Source organism: Odocoileus virginianus, chromosome 11 (genome assembly GCF_023699985.2).
Source record: "Odocoileus virginianus isolate 20LAN1187 ecotype Illinois chromosome 11, Ovbor_1.2, whole genome shotgun sequence".
In the NCBI taxonomy this organism is placed as follows: domain Eukaryota; kingdom Metazoa; phylum Chordata; class Mammalia; order Artiodactyla; family Cervidae; genus Odocoileus; species Odocoileus virginianus.
In genome coordinates, this window is record NC_069684.1 from 40,159,845 (window position 1) to 40,172,253 (window position 12,409).

The 12,409-nt window shown below is 35.7% G+C and overlaps 1 protein-coding gene across 12 annotated transcripts in view; it reads right to left on the bottom strand.

Moving 5' to 3' along the window:
• Window positions 1-12,409, bottom strand: part of PRRC2C (proline rich coiled-coil 2C) — a 100,146-nt gene that overhangs the window by 56,998 nt on the left and 30,739 nt on the right. For all 12 annotated transcript variants that reach the window (XM_020872078.2, XM_020872056.2, XM_070474332.1 and 9 more), the window contains exons 6-11: window positions 10,618-10,838; window positions 7,703-7,785; window positions 6,942-7,075; window positions 6,774-6,861; window positions 4,234-4,378; window positions 2,683-2,736 (exon numbers count right to left, since the gene is read on the bottom strand). In XM_020872078.2, the coding sequence (XP_020727737.2) occupies window positions 2,683-2,736; window positions 4,234-4,378; window positions 6,774-6,861; window positions 6,942-7,075; window positions 7,703-7,785; window positions 10,618-10,838 (725 nt within the window). The remainder of the gene's footprint in view (window positions 1-2,682; window positions 2,737-4,233; window positions 4,379-6,773; window positions 6,862-6,941; window positions 7,076-7,702; window positions 7,786-10,617; window positions 10,839-12,409) is intronic.

Here is a 12,409-nt window from a genome sequence, read left to right on the forward strand (position 1 = left end):
CACAACATGTACTTCAAAATCTAAATTTAGAGACAAAGGAAATTTAGAATACGAGTGCTTTAGTAGTAACTGCTATAGACAGAATGCTTAAAGAGGGAGAAAAGTCCATAGATGCAACACGGCATCACATGAGCCAAGATCGGGGTACAGTTATAAGGAAAGAGTGCATAGTCAAAGATGCTAAGTGAAGAACATAGAGACACTGCTGCTGACATGCCAAAGGAGAGGAAATTCCTAGAAAGCAGCCTGGGTAGAGAATTCTTTTTTTTTTTTTTTGAGAAGTCTATGTTTAAACAGAGATTCATATCTAGAGCCCATGGTGGAGAGGGGGTCACCTGAGAGACTTTTTACTAATTTAATTTTCAATTAATGTGTTCTAAAACAATTACCACAAAGTCTAAAATCAATGCCAGCAACTTTGCAAAGACAAGCAGAATGAAAAAAAGCACATGAAGAGCTGAAACACCAAGGAACTTAAAAATGTGCTTTAAAAATACTGATTTTTAATAGCTATAAAGGTGAAGAAACCTTAAAAGCCACGTAACCATTCAGAATTCCTACAAAAGAGAAAACAATGATGTGGTGAAAACACTGGACTGAATACTAAAAACAACCAACCAAACCATGAATCCAGAGTCTACCATTTACTAACAGTGATATCTTAGAAAAACTGCTTCATCTCTCTGGTATTGTTAATCTATACCTCAAAGACAAGCTGCAAAAACAAAGTAATTATATAAGCACACCTAATGTATACTGTAAACTCACAGGGTAAGCATTTTTTTGAAAAGCAACTTTACTGAAATGTAATTTACATAAAATGTGATGCATATATTTTAACTGTATAGTTTTATGAGTTTGGACAAATGATAAACTTATGTAACTACTGCCCCATTCAACATATAGAGCATTTTCCTCAGTCCTCTGTATTCCTCTGTATGAATACCTGACCCTATGCAACCAGTAATCTACTTCTGTAGTATAGAGTAGTTCTGCCTTTCCTAAAGTTTCACAAAAATGGATACAATAAGTTATGCTGTTTTGTATCTGGCTTCTGGTGCTCAGGGTAACGGTTTTTTGGGTCACTATGTGCAACAACTGCTTGCTCAATTCTTTTGCTGAATACCATGGCATCACAGGCATACTGTTTCATCTATGGATGCACATACATTCAGATTGCTTCTGGTTTTTTAACTAGGAATAAGACAGCTACAGGCATTCCTGCTTAAGTATTGTGTAAATGCATGCTTTTCATTTTCTTTAGATGAATACTCAGGAATGGAACTGCCAAGTCATATAGCAACTATGTATTTCACTTTATAAGAAACTGCCAAACTGTTTTCCAAAGTGATTACAGGTTTTAAGGCTCCGACAGCAATGTATGAGGGTATCACCTGCTCTTGGTGTCACTTGCCAACATCTGGTACCATCAACCTTGAAAATTTTGGACGTGTAACAAAATTTCAATGTGGTTTTATTTTTTCATTTTGCTGGGAACTAAACATATTGAACATTTTTTTCATGTGCTTATTAGCCATCTGTATACCTTCTTTTATGAAATCAATGTTCAAATCATTCTGTTGGACTTCTTGGTCTCGTTGAATTGTAAGAGTTTTTAAATACACGTACGTGCACCCTCCCACCCCCCCCCCCCCCCCGCCCAATATAAGTTCCTTGCCAGATGAATTACTAGTATTTTTCCTGTGATATCTTTTGTTTGCCTTAGAGATGTTTTTCATAAATCAAACTGATCAATCTCTTCTTTCTAATTCATGTCTTTTTTGTCTCATCCAAGACATTTTTGTTGGCCCAAGTTCATAAAGACTTTCTTCTACATTTTCTGATAGATATTTTAGTTTTAGCTTGTATGTGTATAGAAATGCTTCAAAGACCATGCAGTGGTTAAAAGGAAAATGACTAGTGGAGATGATGGTGGTGGTACGTGCACCTATCATAGCAGAGTGATCAGGGAAAGAAGGCCTGTGAACAGCTAATATCTGTGATATCTCAAAAGCAAAATTTTAGAAGGATGGAGGGATGAAGAGATTACCTATACTAACTGCTGCTGAGATTAAGTAAATGAATACAAGAGAACTGATTGTGGCAAGATGGAACAGTCATTACTAACCTTGATAATAACATTTTCAATGGTATACTGGGAGATGAAAGTATAACTGGAGAGGGTTAATGAGAAAGTGATGGCAGTAAGTGTAAAGAACTCACTAAAACAATTTTGCCATGAAGGAGAACAGAGATATAGGGAAGAAACTGGTGGTGGTGATGGGGGGTGTGGGGTGTGGAGTATAGTAGAAGTTGAAGAAGGGTTGGTGTTTAAAAAAACATTTCTTAAATGTGAGACAATATTACTGGTAATTGACAAAGATGGGATCCAGGGAACAAGTAGAAAGGTGGTCCTAAGGAACAAGGACAATAGAAAAAAGTAAGAACAGGAAAGGTACTTGATTGGGAAGAACAGGTGCTTCTTATTTTCTTAGAAAAATTAGGAGCATGCTAATCAGCTGAGAGGGAAGAGGGAAAGGCTAAAGAAAGAGGTGCAGCTACAAAGTAAAGTCAATAACTATCTCATAAAAATTATCAATAATAAACACAGAACCCTTTCACTGTAACAAAAAGGGCAAATAATACCTACAGACCATTAACAAGCATTTAGTTAAGATTTACCTGCTGTGCAAGCAACTTTGGAGGTGGTGGCAAGTGTGACGATGGTCCACGTTCCTATTATAAAGAAAAGAATTTTTACAAAATAAGATAAAAAATATCTACTTCAAATATTTCTGACTGTAATGTTTTTCAGTGAGACCAAAAGACTGCAAAAAGTAAAACATCATTACTCTTTTCCTTTTTAAATAAAAGTACATCAGTCCCTATAATATAACTACATTCTATAGAATCACTCAGGTATTTCAATAAGGTTACAGTCACAAAATAACTTTGTTAAGAGTAGATTCTTAGTGTAAAAATTCTAGAATTGTAGCCCAAGTAATTCGGCTGTGGAGAATTATGCCTTTAATTTCATATTTTTATTTATACAGGCCCAATTCTTTTTATGGAACTTTTTTTCCTAGTGGCAGACTAAACTTTTTAAGTTTATGTAAAGAAAAGAAACATCTAAAACATTGGAACCAGATATGAATAGGCTATTCACTTGTTTTTATATATCAGTATCACACACATACATCAAGATATTGTTTATATTTTTCTGTTCTTTCATCATTCCCTATTATGCCAGTTAAAAGTCACACAAAATACAGGTTTTACTTAAAAATTACTTTAAAAAACCTGCTTTTCCAGAATTCACAAGTTTATTTTCCAGTGACTCACTAAAGGCTTATGAAATTCAAACTTCTGGTATAGCATATAATACTTAAAAACTACTAGTTCTTAACACAGCTCTCTTACTCCTCTCTGATATCGTACTGCTGGGGACTTCTTCAAGGGCCATGTTTTCTCCATGAAGTTTTCATACTTCTCTACTCTGAAGTAGGAATTGGTCCCTTCCCTTTTTGTACTGGCTATCTCTTGCTTTAAGTAGCAAGTCTTTTATGAAATCTTTTACATAGAAGTTTCTAAGAACTATGTGCACTCTATCACTGCTACTTATTTTTAACCTCCCTGAGGGCACCATTCCTCCATTTGTTTTGTATGAATTCAACAAATTCATGCTGAATATACCATAAATTACTAAAGTAGGCTTTCTGGAAGATAGCCCCTTTAAATTCTCGCATTGTAATGTAGTTCTTACTACATTTTAGAAGCAAGATCAAGTGTATCTATTGCCCATATGCTTCTTTAAAAAAAAAAAAAGTTCTTCAAAATAGCTCAGACTTCACAGATTTCTTTACTCCCGAGAGTGATTTCCCGACTGGGATAACATAATTTCACACACGAATACTAATTAGGATTTACAAAGCATCCAACAAACTCTAGAGCACTTCAGCTACGCTTGTTTGGAAAAACAATTTATCCTTCCACTTTGACCTGACCAAGCTGCTATAAGAAGGAAAAGAGTGAAACTTTAATTTCTACTTGATACTTTTAGCTACTATAGTATTGATAGTTCCTGTTCATATGCAATAAATCTATGGTTTATGTCTCTTTAAGAAAAAATATATAGTTTCCATTTCCTAAGTCTTTTTTCAACTCTATGATTATAATATTAACTCATCCTTGTCCCTTGTCTGCAGTGACAAGAATCTCATGATTCCAACAAACCTGATTAAATGGTGGTCCTTTCCCATAGGGACCTTTTGCTACCGATGGCTGGGCAGGTATCTGAGATGATGATTTGGTGTTGGAAACTTCATCTGGTTCTTTTCGGTTTTCAGTGTTTTCAGAGGCTTTTGAACCTTGATCCTCACTGAAGAATCAAAACCCAAGTGAAATAATAAGTAGAACAGACAAAATATAAATGTTAAGTAAATGCATTTTTTCAATGTTAAAAAGACATTACTTTCATACAGTTTCAGGGGAAAATGCATCAAGGAATGAGGTGGCTTTTTAATTGAGCAGTGCTAATTTATTCATTCAAGAAATATACGCTATTATCTATAATGTGATGGGGCCTGGGCTTGGCCAGATTATCACAAGATATAAGGTGCAACAGAGTACTTGTCAAATACAGACACTCACACTTGAAACATGATATGATTCCATCATTTTCTATTATTCTATTATTCCCACCCAAAACTCTCATCTGAATGCAACTAATACTCCAGATAATTAATGTATTCTCATTTACTCTAATTTGTTCTGATTTAATGAAAAAGAGCAATCAAGCTATAGTATTTAAAAGTAATGACAAATCACAAGCATCTCACAGCTGATCATCAAACAGCAAGGTATTATAATATTATGGCTGAAAAACTATACCAATGTGTACATGCAGACTCCTGTTTAAGAGCCCAATTTTTATGCTTTATGACCCACATATTCCTGACCTCACTGCCCCTATGTTAAAAAAAAAAGAGGAAAAGCTCCCATTTCCCAAGAACTTATTGTTCCTTGCTAAGTTTAAAAAAAAAATCAAAGACTTGAAGCAGCTGTTCTAATCCAAGTAATTTTTCTTCAATTTTATAAATATGGATCAGGTCAAGCAAGGAACAAGTTTTAAATGATCCCTGATACTGTCTCTCAAAGTATCTCCATTAGATGACAAGCATCTATGTAGTTTTTAACTTTTTTATTTTGTATTCAGTTCAGTCGCTCAGTCATGTCCGACTCTTTGTGACCCCATGAATTGCAGCACACCAGGCCTCCCTGTCCATCACAAACTCCCAGAGTTTACTCAAACTCATGCCCATCGAGTTGGTGATGCCATTCAGGCATCTCATCCTCTGTCGTCCCCTTCTCCTCCTGCCCCCAATCCCTTCCAGCATCAGGGTCTTTTTCAATGAGTCAACTCTTTGCATGAGGTGGCCAAAGTATTGGAGTTTCAGCTTCAGCATCAGTCCTTCCAATGAACACCCAGACTGATCTCCTTTAGGATGGACTAGTTGGATCTCCTTGCAGTCCAAAGGACTCTCAAGAGTCTTCTTCAACACCATAGTTCAAAAGCATCAATTTTTTGGCTCTCAGCTTTCTTCCCAGTCCAACTCTCACATCCATACATGACCACTGGAAAAACCATAGACTTGACCAGATGGATCTTTGTTGGCAAAGTAATGTCTTTGCTTTTTAATATGGTGTCTAGGTTGGTCATAACTTTCCTTCCAAGGAGTAAGCGTCTTTTAATTTCATGGCTGCAGTCACCATCTGCAGTGATTTTGGAGCCCCAAAAAATAAAGTCTGACACTGTTTCCACTGTCTCCCCATCTATTTTCCATGAGGTGATGGGACCAGATGCCATGATCTTAGTTTTCTGAATGTTGAGCTTTAAGCCACCTTTTTCTCTCTCCTCTTTGACTTTCATCAAGAAGCTTTTTAGCTCCTCTTCACTTTCAGCCATAAGGGTGGTGTCATCTGTTTATCTGAGGTTATTGATATTTTTCCCGGCAATTCTGATTCCAGCTTGGGCTTCTTCCAGCCCAGCGTTTCTCATGATGTACTTTGCATATAAGTTAAATAAGCAGGGTGACAATATACAGCCTTGATGTACTCCTTTTCCTATTTGGAACCAGTCTGTTGTTCCATGTCCAGTTCTAACTGTTGCTTCCTGATCTGCATACAGGCTTCATAGCCAATTAACAAACAACGCTGTGATAGTTTCAGGTGAACGGGGTAGGGACTCAGCCATATAAACAGCTTCTTTTTAAAAAATAAGTATTCTCTTTAGAAATATCAGACCCTTAATTGCTTGATTATTCATACTTTGAAAATCTGGCTCATCAATCAACTTCCCATTCAATAAAAATCCTCAGAGTAGAACAAAGAAATTCTATAAGCAGGGAGGAAATAACTGTTAATGAAAACTCTTTGCATAAATGGTTTACATGGGACTTCCCTGGTGGTCCAGTGGTTAAGAATCCAACTGCCACTGCAGGGGACATGGACTCACTTCCTGAACTCCCTGGTCCAGGAAGATTCCACATGCCAAGAGGCAACTAAGCCCATAGGCCACAACTACTGAAGCCTGCACTCTCCAGAGCCCGTGCTCCGCAACAGAAGAAGTCACCGCAAAGAGAAGCCTGTGCATGACTAGAGAAAGCCTGTGAGCAGCAACAAAGACCCAGTGCAGGCAAAAATAAAATTAAATAAATAGTCCATGTTACATTAACAAATTCACACTATTATTAGTAACAGATATCACAACTTACCTGCTGTTTTCTTTAGGACTACTACTTCCTTGCTCATCATCATCACTGAAATTCAGCTGTTCTGTATAATCTACTTCCATCTGAGCACCTATTAAGTTAAGGAGAATTCAGACTGACTGTTTCAAAGTGTATAAAATCTAAAAGTGCTTTATTAATCTTGTCTCCTACCTGCCCAACCTTCATCAGCTTCAGCATCTAGGTTATCAAATTTATCAAGCTCCTTTAGTTCTGATGCACTAAGGATGGAGGGACGTTCAGGCTCAGAGGCCCATGAAGGAGGTGGGCCTCTTCCTCGAAGGCCTCTAAGCAGTGACAGGTTATGAGAGAAAAAGGATACCAAGTTTTAATGATACTAAATTAGGAAAATATTAAAAGCTTGGAATTTAGTTAATTTCAGTTCAACATTAGTAAACTTTCTACACGGTGATATACAAAGTATTCTTTATCGACATGAAGAGACTATAAGATTAACACACAAATTTAAGACAATATGTAACGATATTTCTCATGCAGATATTTAACAGCAAAATTTTCAAGCATTTAAAATAAAACAAATATACATTAGAAGTCTACATGGCTAAGAGTACTACTCATCTCAAAATAAAGAACTTGAAGGAAAATCATCATTCAGGAGGATGCTCAAGGCTTACAATTAAGGGGAAAAAAAGGGGGTTTTATCACTGTCATGGAAGAAGGAGTAAGCAAGTACCATCTATTTCAGGGGCCACAATTTTTAGTTTTCAGAATTTTATGTCAAGTGATTTAATGTTTTAGAAGAATAAAGTATATTTGTTCTATCTTGATGAAAGCTAACCAATTACTTGTTGATGACAAATGTACCTTGAGGACAGAATAATAAATCCTCACAATCTACTCAACCTCCTGAAAATCTTTATACCCTGCAAACTTTAATCATTTAATAGTCTTACTTGTTTGTTTCAGATAAAGAAGGTGGAAACCTCATGGGACCATGTAGAGGAGGATAGGCCATCCTAGGATACTGCTGAAACATCTGTATAAAGGAAACAAAAATTGGTAAATTTAGTTACCAAGTTATTAAAAAAAAAATGTTACCCCAAGCCTGAAATTATAATAAATAGAAATGATTAAAATAAATAGCACTGTGAATATCAAACTTTATCTACTGGTATAGATTATCATTCACTGTCAATAACAAGCTATTTATAAAACTACTGCCTCTACCAAGTCATTACAAAGATGTAAGAACTAGGACACATCATATTAAGAACTTGTTATCTCATTAACAAAGTTACATAAAAATAACTGTGCACTGAATTGAAAATATAACAAACACAACATGCATGCACTTCAGAAAACTTCAATTTTCTTAACCAAGTTTAAGGATGTGAAAGGATATAATGTGAAACCTCATCCTAACACAAGAGTAGATTAACTGAGAGCAGATTTGTTGGTAAAGAACTCAGTTCAGATACAAGGATAGCCCATAACCCAAGAAAGGTGAGGGAGGAAGTGGGCAGGCAGCTATTTGAGAGATTTTCTATGGGTAGGGCATAAGTGGATTCTGAGTCAAGTTATTACACAGATAGTAGTTATATACAAAGGCCCAAAGATGATGCTTTTCATGAGAACTTAGCTCTGTGTATCTGACTTTAGGAGAATTTGTAAGATAGATTATGAAGACAACTAGCAATACCAAGGGAATTATCTTATGATTTATAAGGGAAGAAATGTCAAGCAGTGCTTGGTTATTTGCTCTGCTTATATCCAGGTTAAATTATGTTTTAAAAAAATGAAATAGTATGACCTTAAATACATAATTTAGATCCTGAAATAGAGTAGGTTTTCTTTAAAAATAAAAAAACCATTAGATGAGGAAATTACTTCATACTTGAAGAGAAGCTATGTTTATTTATATGATTGTGCTATGTAAAGAAGAAATTTCTAAGCAGGGTTGGAGCAAAAGTTAATTAAGATAAGCAACAGCTGAAACTCAACTGGGGAAGCTTTGTGTTTGGGGAATACTCCAGAGAATTTTTGGTTCCATCCCACTTCCACACTGAAATTTGCAAATAGATAATTGGAGACAAATACTAATAGGTTAAGTTGCATTAGATCTTTCTGCTGATTACTTAGGCATAGATATTAATTCGTGTGGTGTTAAATGTTTAAAATTTAGGAATTTGCCTCAAAAACATTGTAGAAACAACTGTAAGTTCTCAATATATAATATTTAAAATGTTTGTTTAGTGAAACACTTTATTTGAATAAATTCATTGATGAAATTGGTAACAAAGATCACTTGGTCTTCCCTCTTCCCTTCCCTTATCCCACCCCCACATCTGGAAATTCAGGGGTCCTTGGAAGCACAACTTGAAAAACATCAGGAGAAAAAAAAAAAAAAAAAAGAAAAACATCAGGAGACAAGTATTTGGATGCAAATCATTATTCAAGGTCAGGTTAGCATTTAAGACTGATCTTATCATACACCCCAATTTTTAATGAAAGTATTCAATAAGCAATTGTATTAACAATTTATTTCCCTCTATCTTAGAATGGTTAAATAAAATGTAAATTTATTTACTTGAACACATGTAACTCGCCATGTAATTTCACAGCAGACTAAGAGCAAACAAAAAGAGGGCATCAAAGTTATGAGCAATATGGGGGTCAGAAGTATATTTAGTAATATATACTTTAAAAATTAAATTTCCCCTGCCATTCTTAGCTTCTTTTTTTTGAGGCTGGGGTGCAATGTGTGGCATGTGGAATCTAATTCGCTGACTAGAGATCGAACCTGTGCCACCTGCACTGGGAGTATGGAACCACTGAACTGCCAGGGAAGTCCCCTGAGAAATATATATTAAGTGAAACTACAAGGACAGAATCAGCAAAATCCAGACTATGAGAAACTCCATAGGGCAACAAACTGTAATAGATACGCTCCAAAGAAAATAATAAGAGATGGAGGACAAGGAGTACCCACAGATAACAAAATTGCTAAGAAAAATATCAACCAATCTCAAGAATAGGTGGTATCTGGATCATAATTAAGAGATAATCAGGGAAACTGGAACTATTTAAAGAGTAATTTTTTTTAGGTGTGATAATGGCACTGTAAGTTTCCCCCTAGTCTTTCTGTTTTAAAATCTAGCCTAAAATATATATGGATGAAATGATATACCTAGGACTTGTTTAGTAATCCTAGGTGGTGAGAAATGTAAGTGAAACAAGATGTACCACAAATTGATAACTGTTAAAGATGTATGGCAGATATGGGAGGAAGAAAGTTCATGCTTTCTTTTAATCATTTCTGTTTTTGAATGTTAAAAATATTTCATCATAAAAAGATTTTAAAAATACTTAAAGGTATATTAATAAAAACTTTAGAACTAAAGCAGGTATTAACCTTTTTTGTGCCATGAACAATCCCTTTAGCAGTCTGATAAATCCTATGGCCCTCGTCTCATAAAAATGTTTTTAAATGCATAATTGAAAACACAGGATTACTAAGAAATTAATTATACTAAAATTGTCACCATGATATTATAAAAAAAAATTTCTGATACAGTAACATGCATGCTTCAGTAAGTAACACTAATAACTATTTTGAAGTTATGCTGAGTATAAAAAATATTTGCAGTATCTTAAAACAATGTAATGTTATATGAAAATATCTATGATGCCTATTAAGGGTAAAACTCAGGTACTGCTGTGATTGATTCCTAAATTCATAATCAAAGGAAATGTTAATTTTTAGTTAGATGTTAATGAAAATAAAGACCTAAACTTTTCCCATCCCAATTCTTTCCTTGGAATCCAGACCAAAAACCTCTTAACCCTTTGTGGATTCAACAACACTCACATAAGGAGGCATCATAGCTCTGTACTGGGAAGCAAGGGCAGGCTGTTGTCCATTCAGTTTAGCCTGTGGAGGACCACAAGCTATCCTCTTTTCCACCACTTTGAGGATATCACTTTGCTCTGATGTTCCAGCTGTGCTTTCATCCTGGCCAGGCTTTTCATCTTGGTCAGATGTTAAAGATGAACTAGTAGATTTACCACCTTCTCTCCAACAAGCAACATCTGGTATGAAGAGAGACAGGAAAATAAGAAAACAAAGGAAATCTCAAAATGGAACAGAGTGAAACTAAGTGAGGCATATTTCAAGAATATTTAAGCAAGTAAGCACAGTAAAGGAATAGTAGTCTAATCTAGTCTGTACTAGAAATCAAGTAAGCATAGAAGGTGTTTAGGTAGTCAGAGCAGTGGCTTCCAAAATAGAGAGGATATACCTCAGAGGGTACCTCCAGAAGCAAACACTGGGGTTGGGGAAGAAAATATTAGGAATTCCCTATCTAGCTTCACCAGTTTTTGATATAGAGATTAAAACTGCAGTTATACCAGAGCAGTCCTGAGGGAAAGTTCTATAACCCAAAAGGACTGATAGTGACACATGATTCATTTTCTGTCTATTACTTCCTATTACATGTGCCCAAGTGCACAGATTTAGTGTCTGTGTAACCTGATTCAACCACACGTAACCAAATAAAACAGATAATCGGTTTTACAAGGAAAACCTGTTTGGTTCAAGTGGTCCCTATCTCCTCCTATTCACACCCCGTGTAGTCCAACTGTGTGTCAGGATCGGTCTGTGTAACCTGCACAGTAAGACAGATGTGTTGGCGGTCTTCTCTGGAAACAGGCTATGAAAGCCTAGAGGTTTCCATCTTGGGTGAGAGATGTTTGTCTGTCCTTCCTTATCTGTCCCTCCTTATTTTTTCTGAGGAAGTCATGTTGTGAGCTGCTCACACACAAATGAGCCACGAGAGCTTGACACACCAGCCCTAGTCAAGTCAGCATCAGATGAGGGCTTCACTGTAACTTTGATGAGAGAGAACCAACAAAACCTGAGGCAGAACCCCCAGCTAAGTAGCTGCCAGATTCCTAACCCTCAGAGCTGTTTGAAATGTCCATTTCAATTTGTCATCTTAAGCTGCCAAATACGTTACACAGCAACAGATAACTAGTGACAAGAAACTAAACAAGAAAATTGTGGAGCCAACACTCTGTTCCGAATATAAACTCATCAACCACATAACAATAATTAAAAAAAAAAAATCATCTACTCAGACCTGACAAGAAATGAGCCAAAGAAATACAAAATGTATCAGGTTATAAAAAAACATGGATTTGTAACTATTACTGTAAAGAGTAATACCCTGTACAGGGTCCAGGGTCCTTTGAGATGTCTGGTAACAACACTATGAATCCAACATAACTAATAAAACATTAATTAATCTCTCAAAGATTTTACATTTCTATTTTTAGTTTCTGCTTTATAATGCACATAATACAAGTATCTCTTACATCCAAACTGATTAGCTCCTCAGTTTGAATTCAGAAAGCAAGGGATCTCTGAATATTAGCAGAAAGCAAATGAATGGATAAAATTTATACACAAACATTTGCATATTGGGGAGGTTTGCTAAACATTTTTACTATTGTAAAAATAACCAAATACTTACATAAGTTCCCTAGTCATTTTGTTAAAATGCTAACTTTTGATTTAGTAGGTTGGGTGTGAGGGCCAAGACACATACTTCCAACAAGTTCTCAAGTTAAACTAATGCTGTTCATGTAAAAACCATACCTGA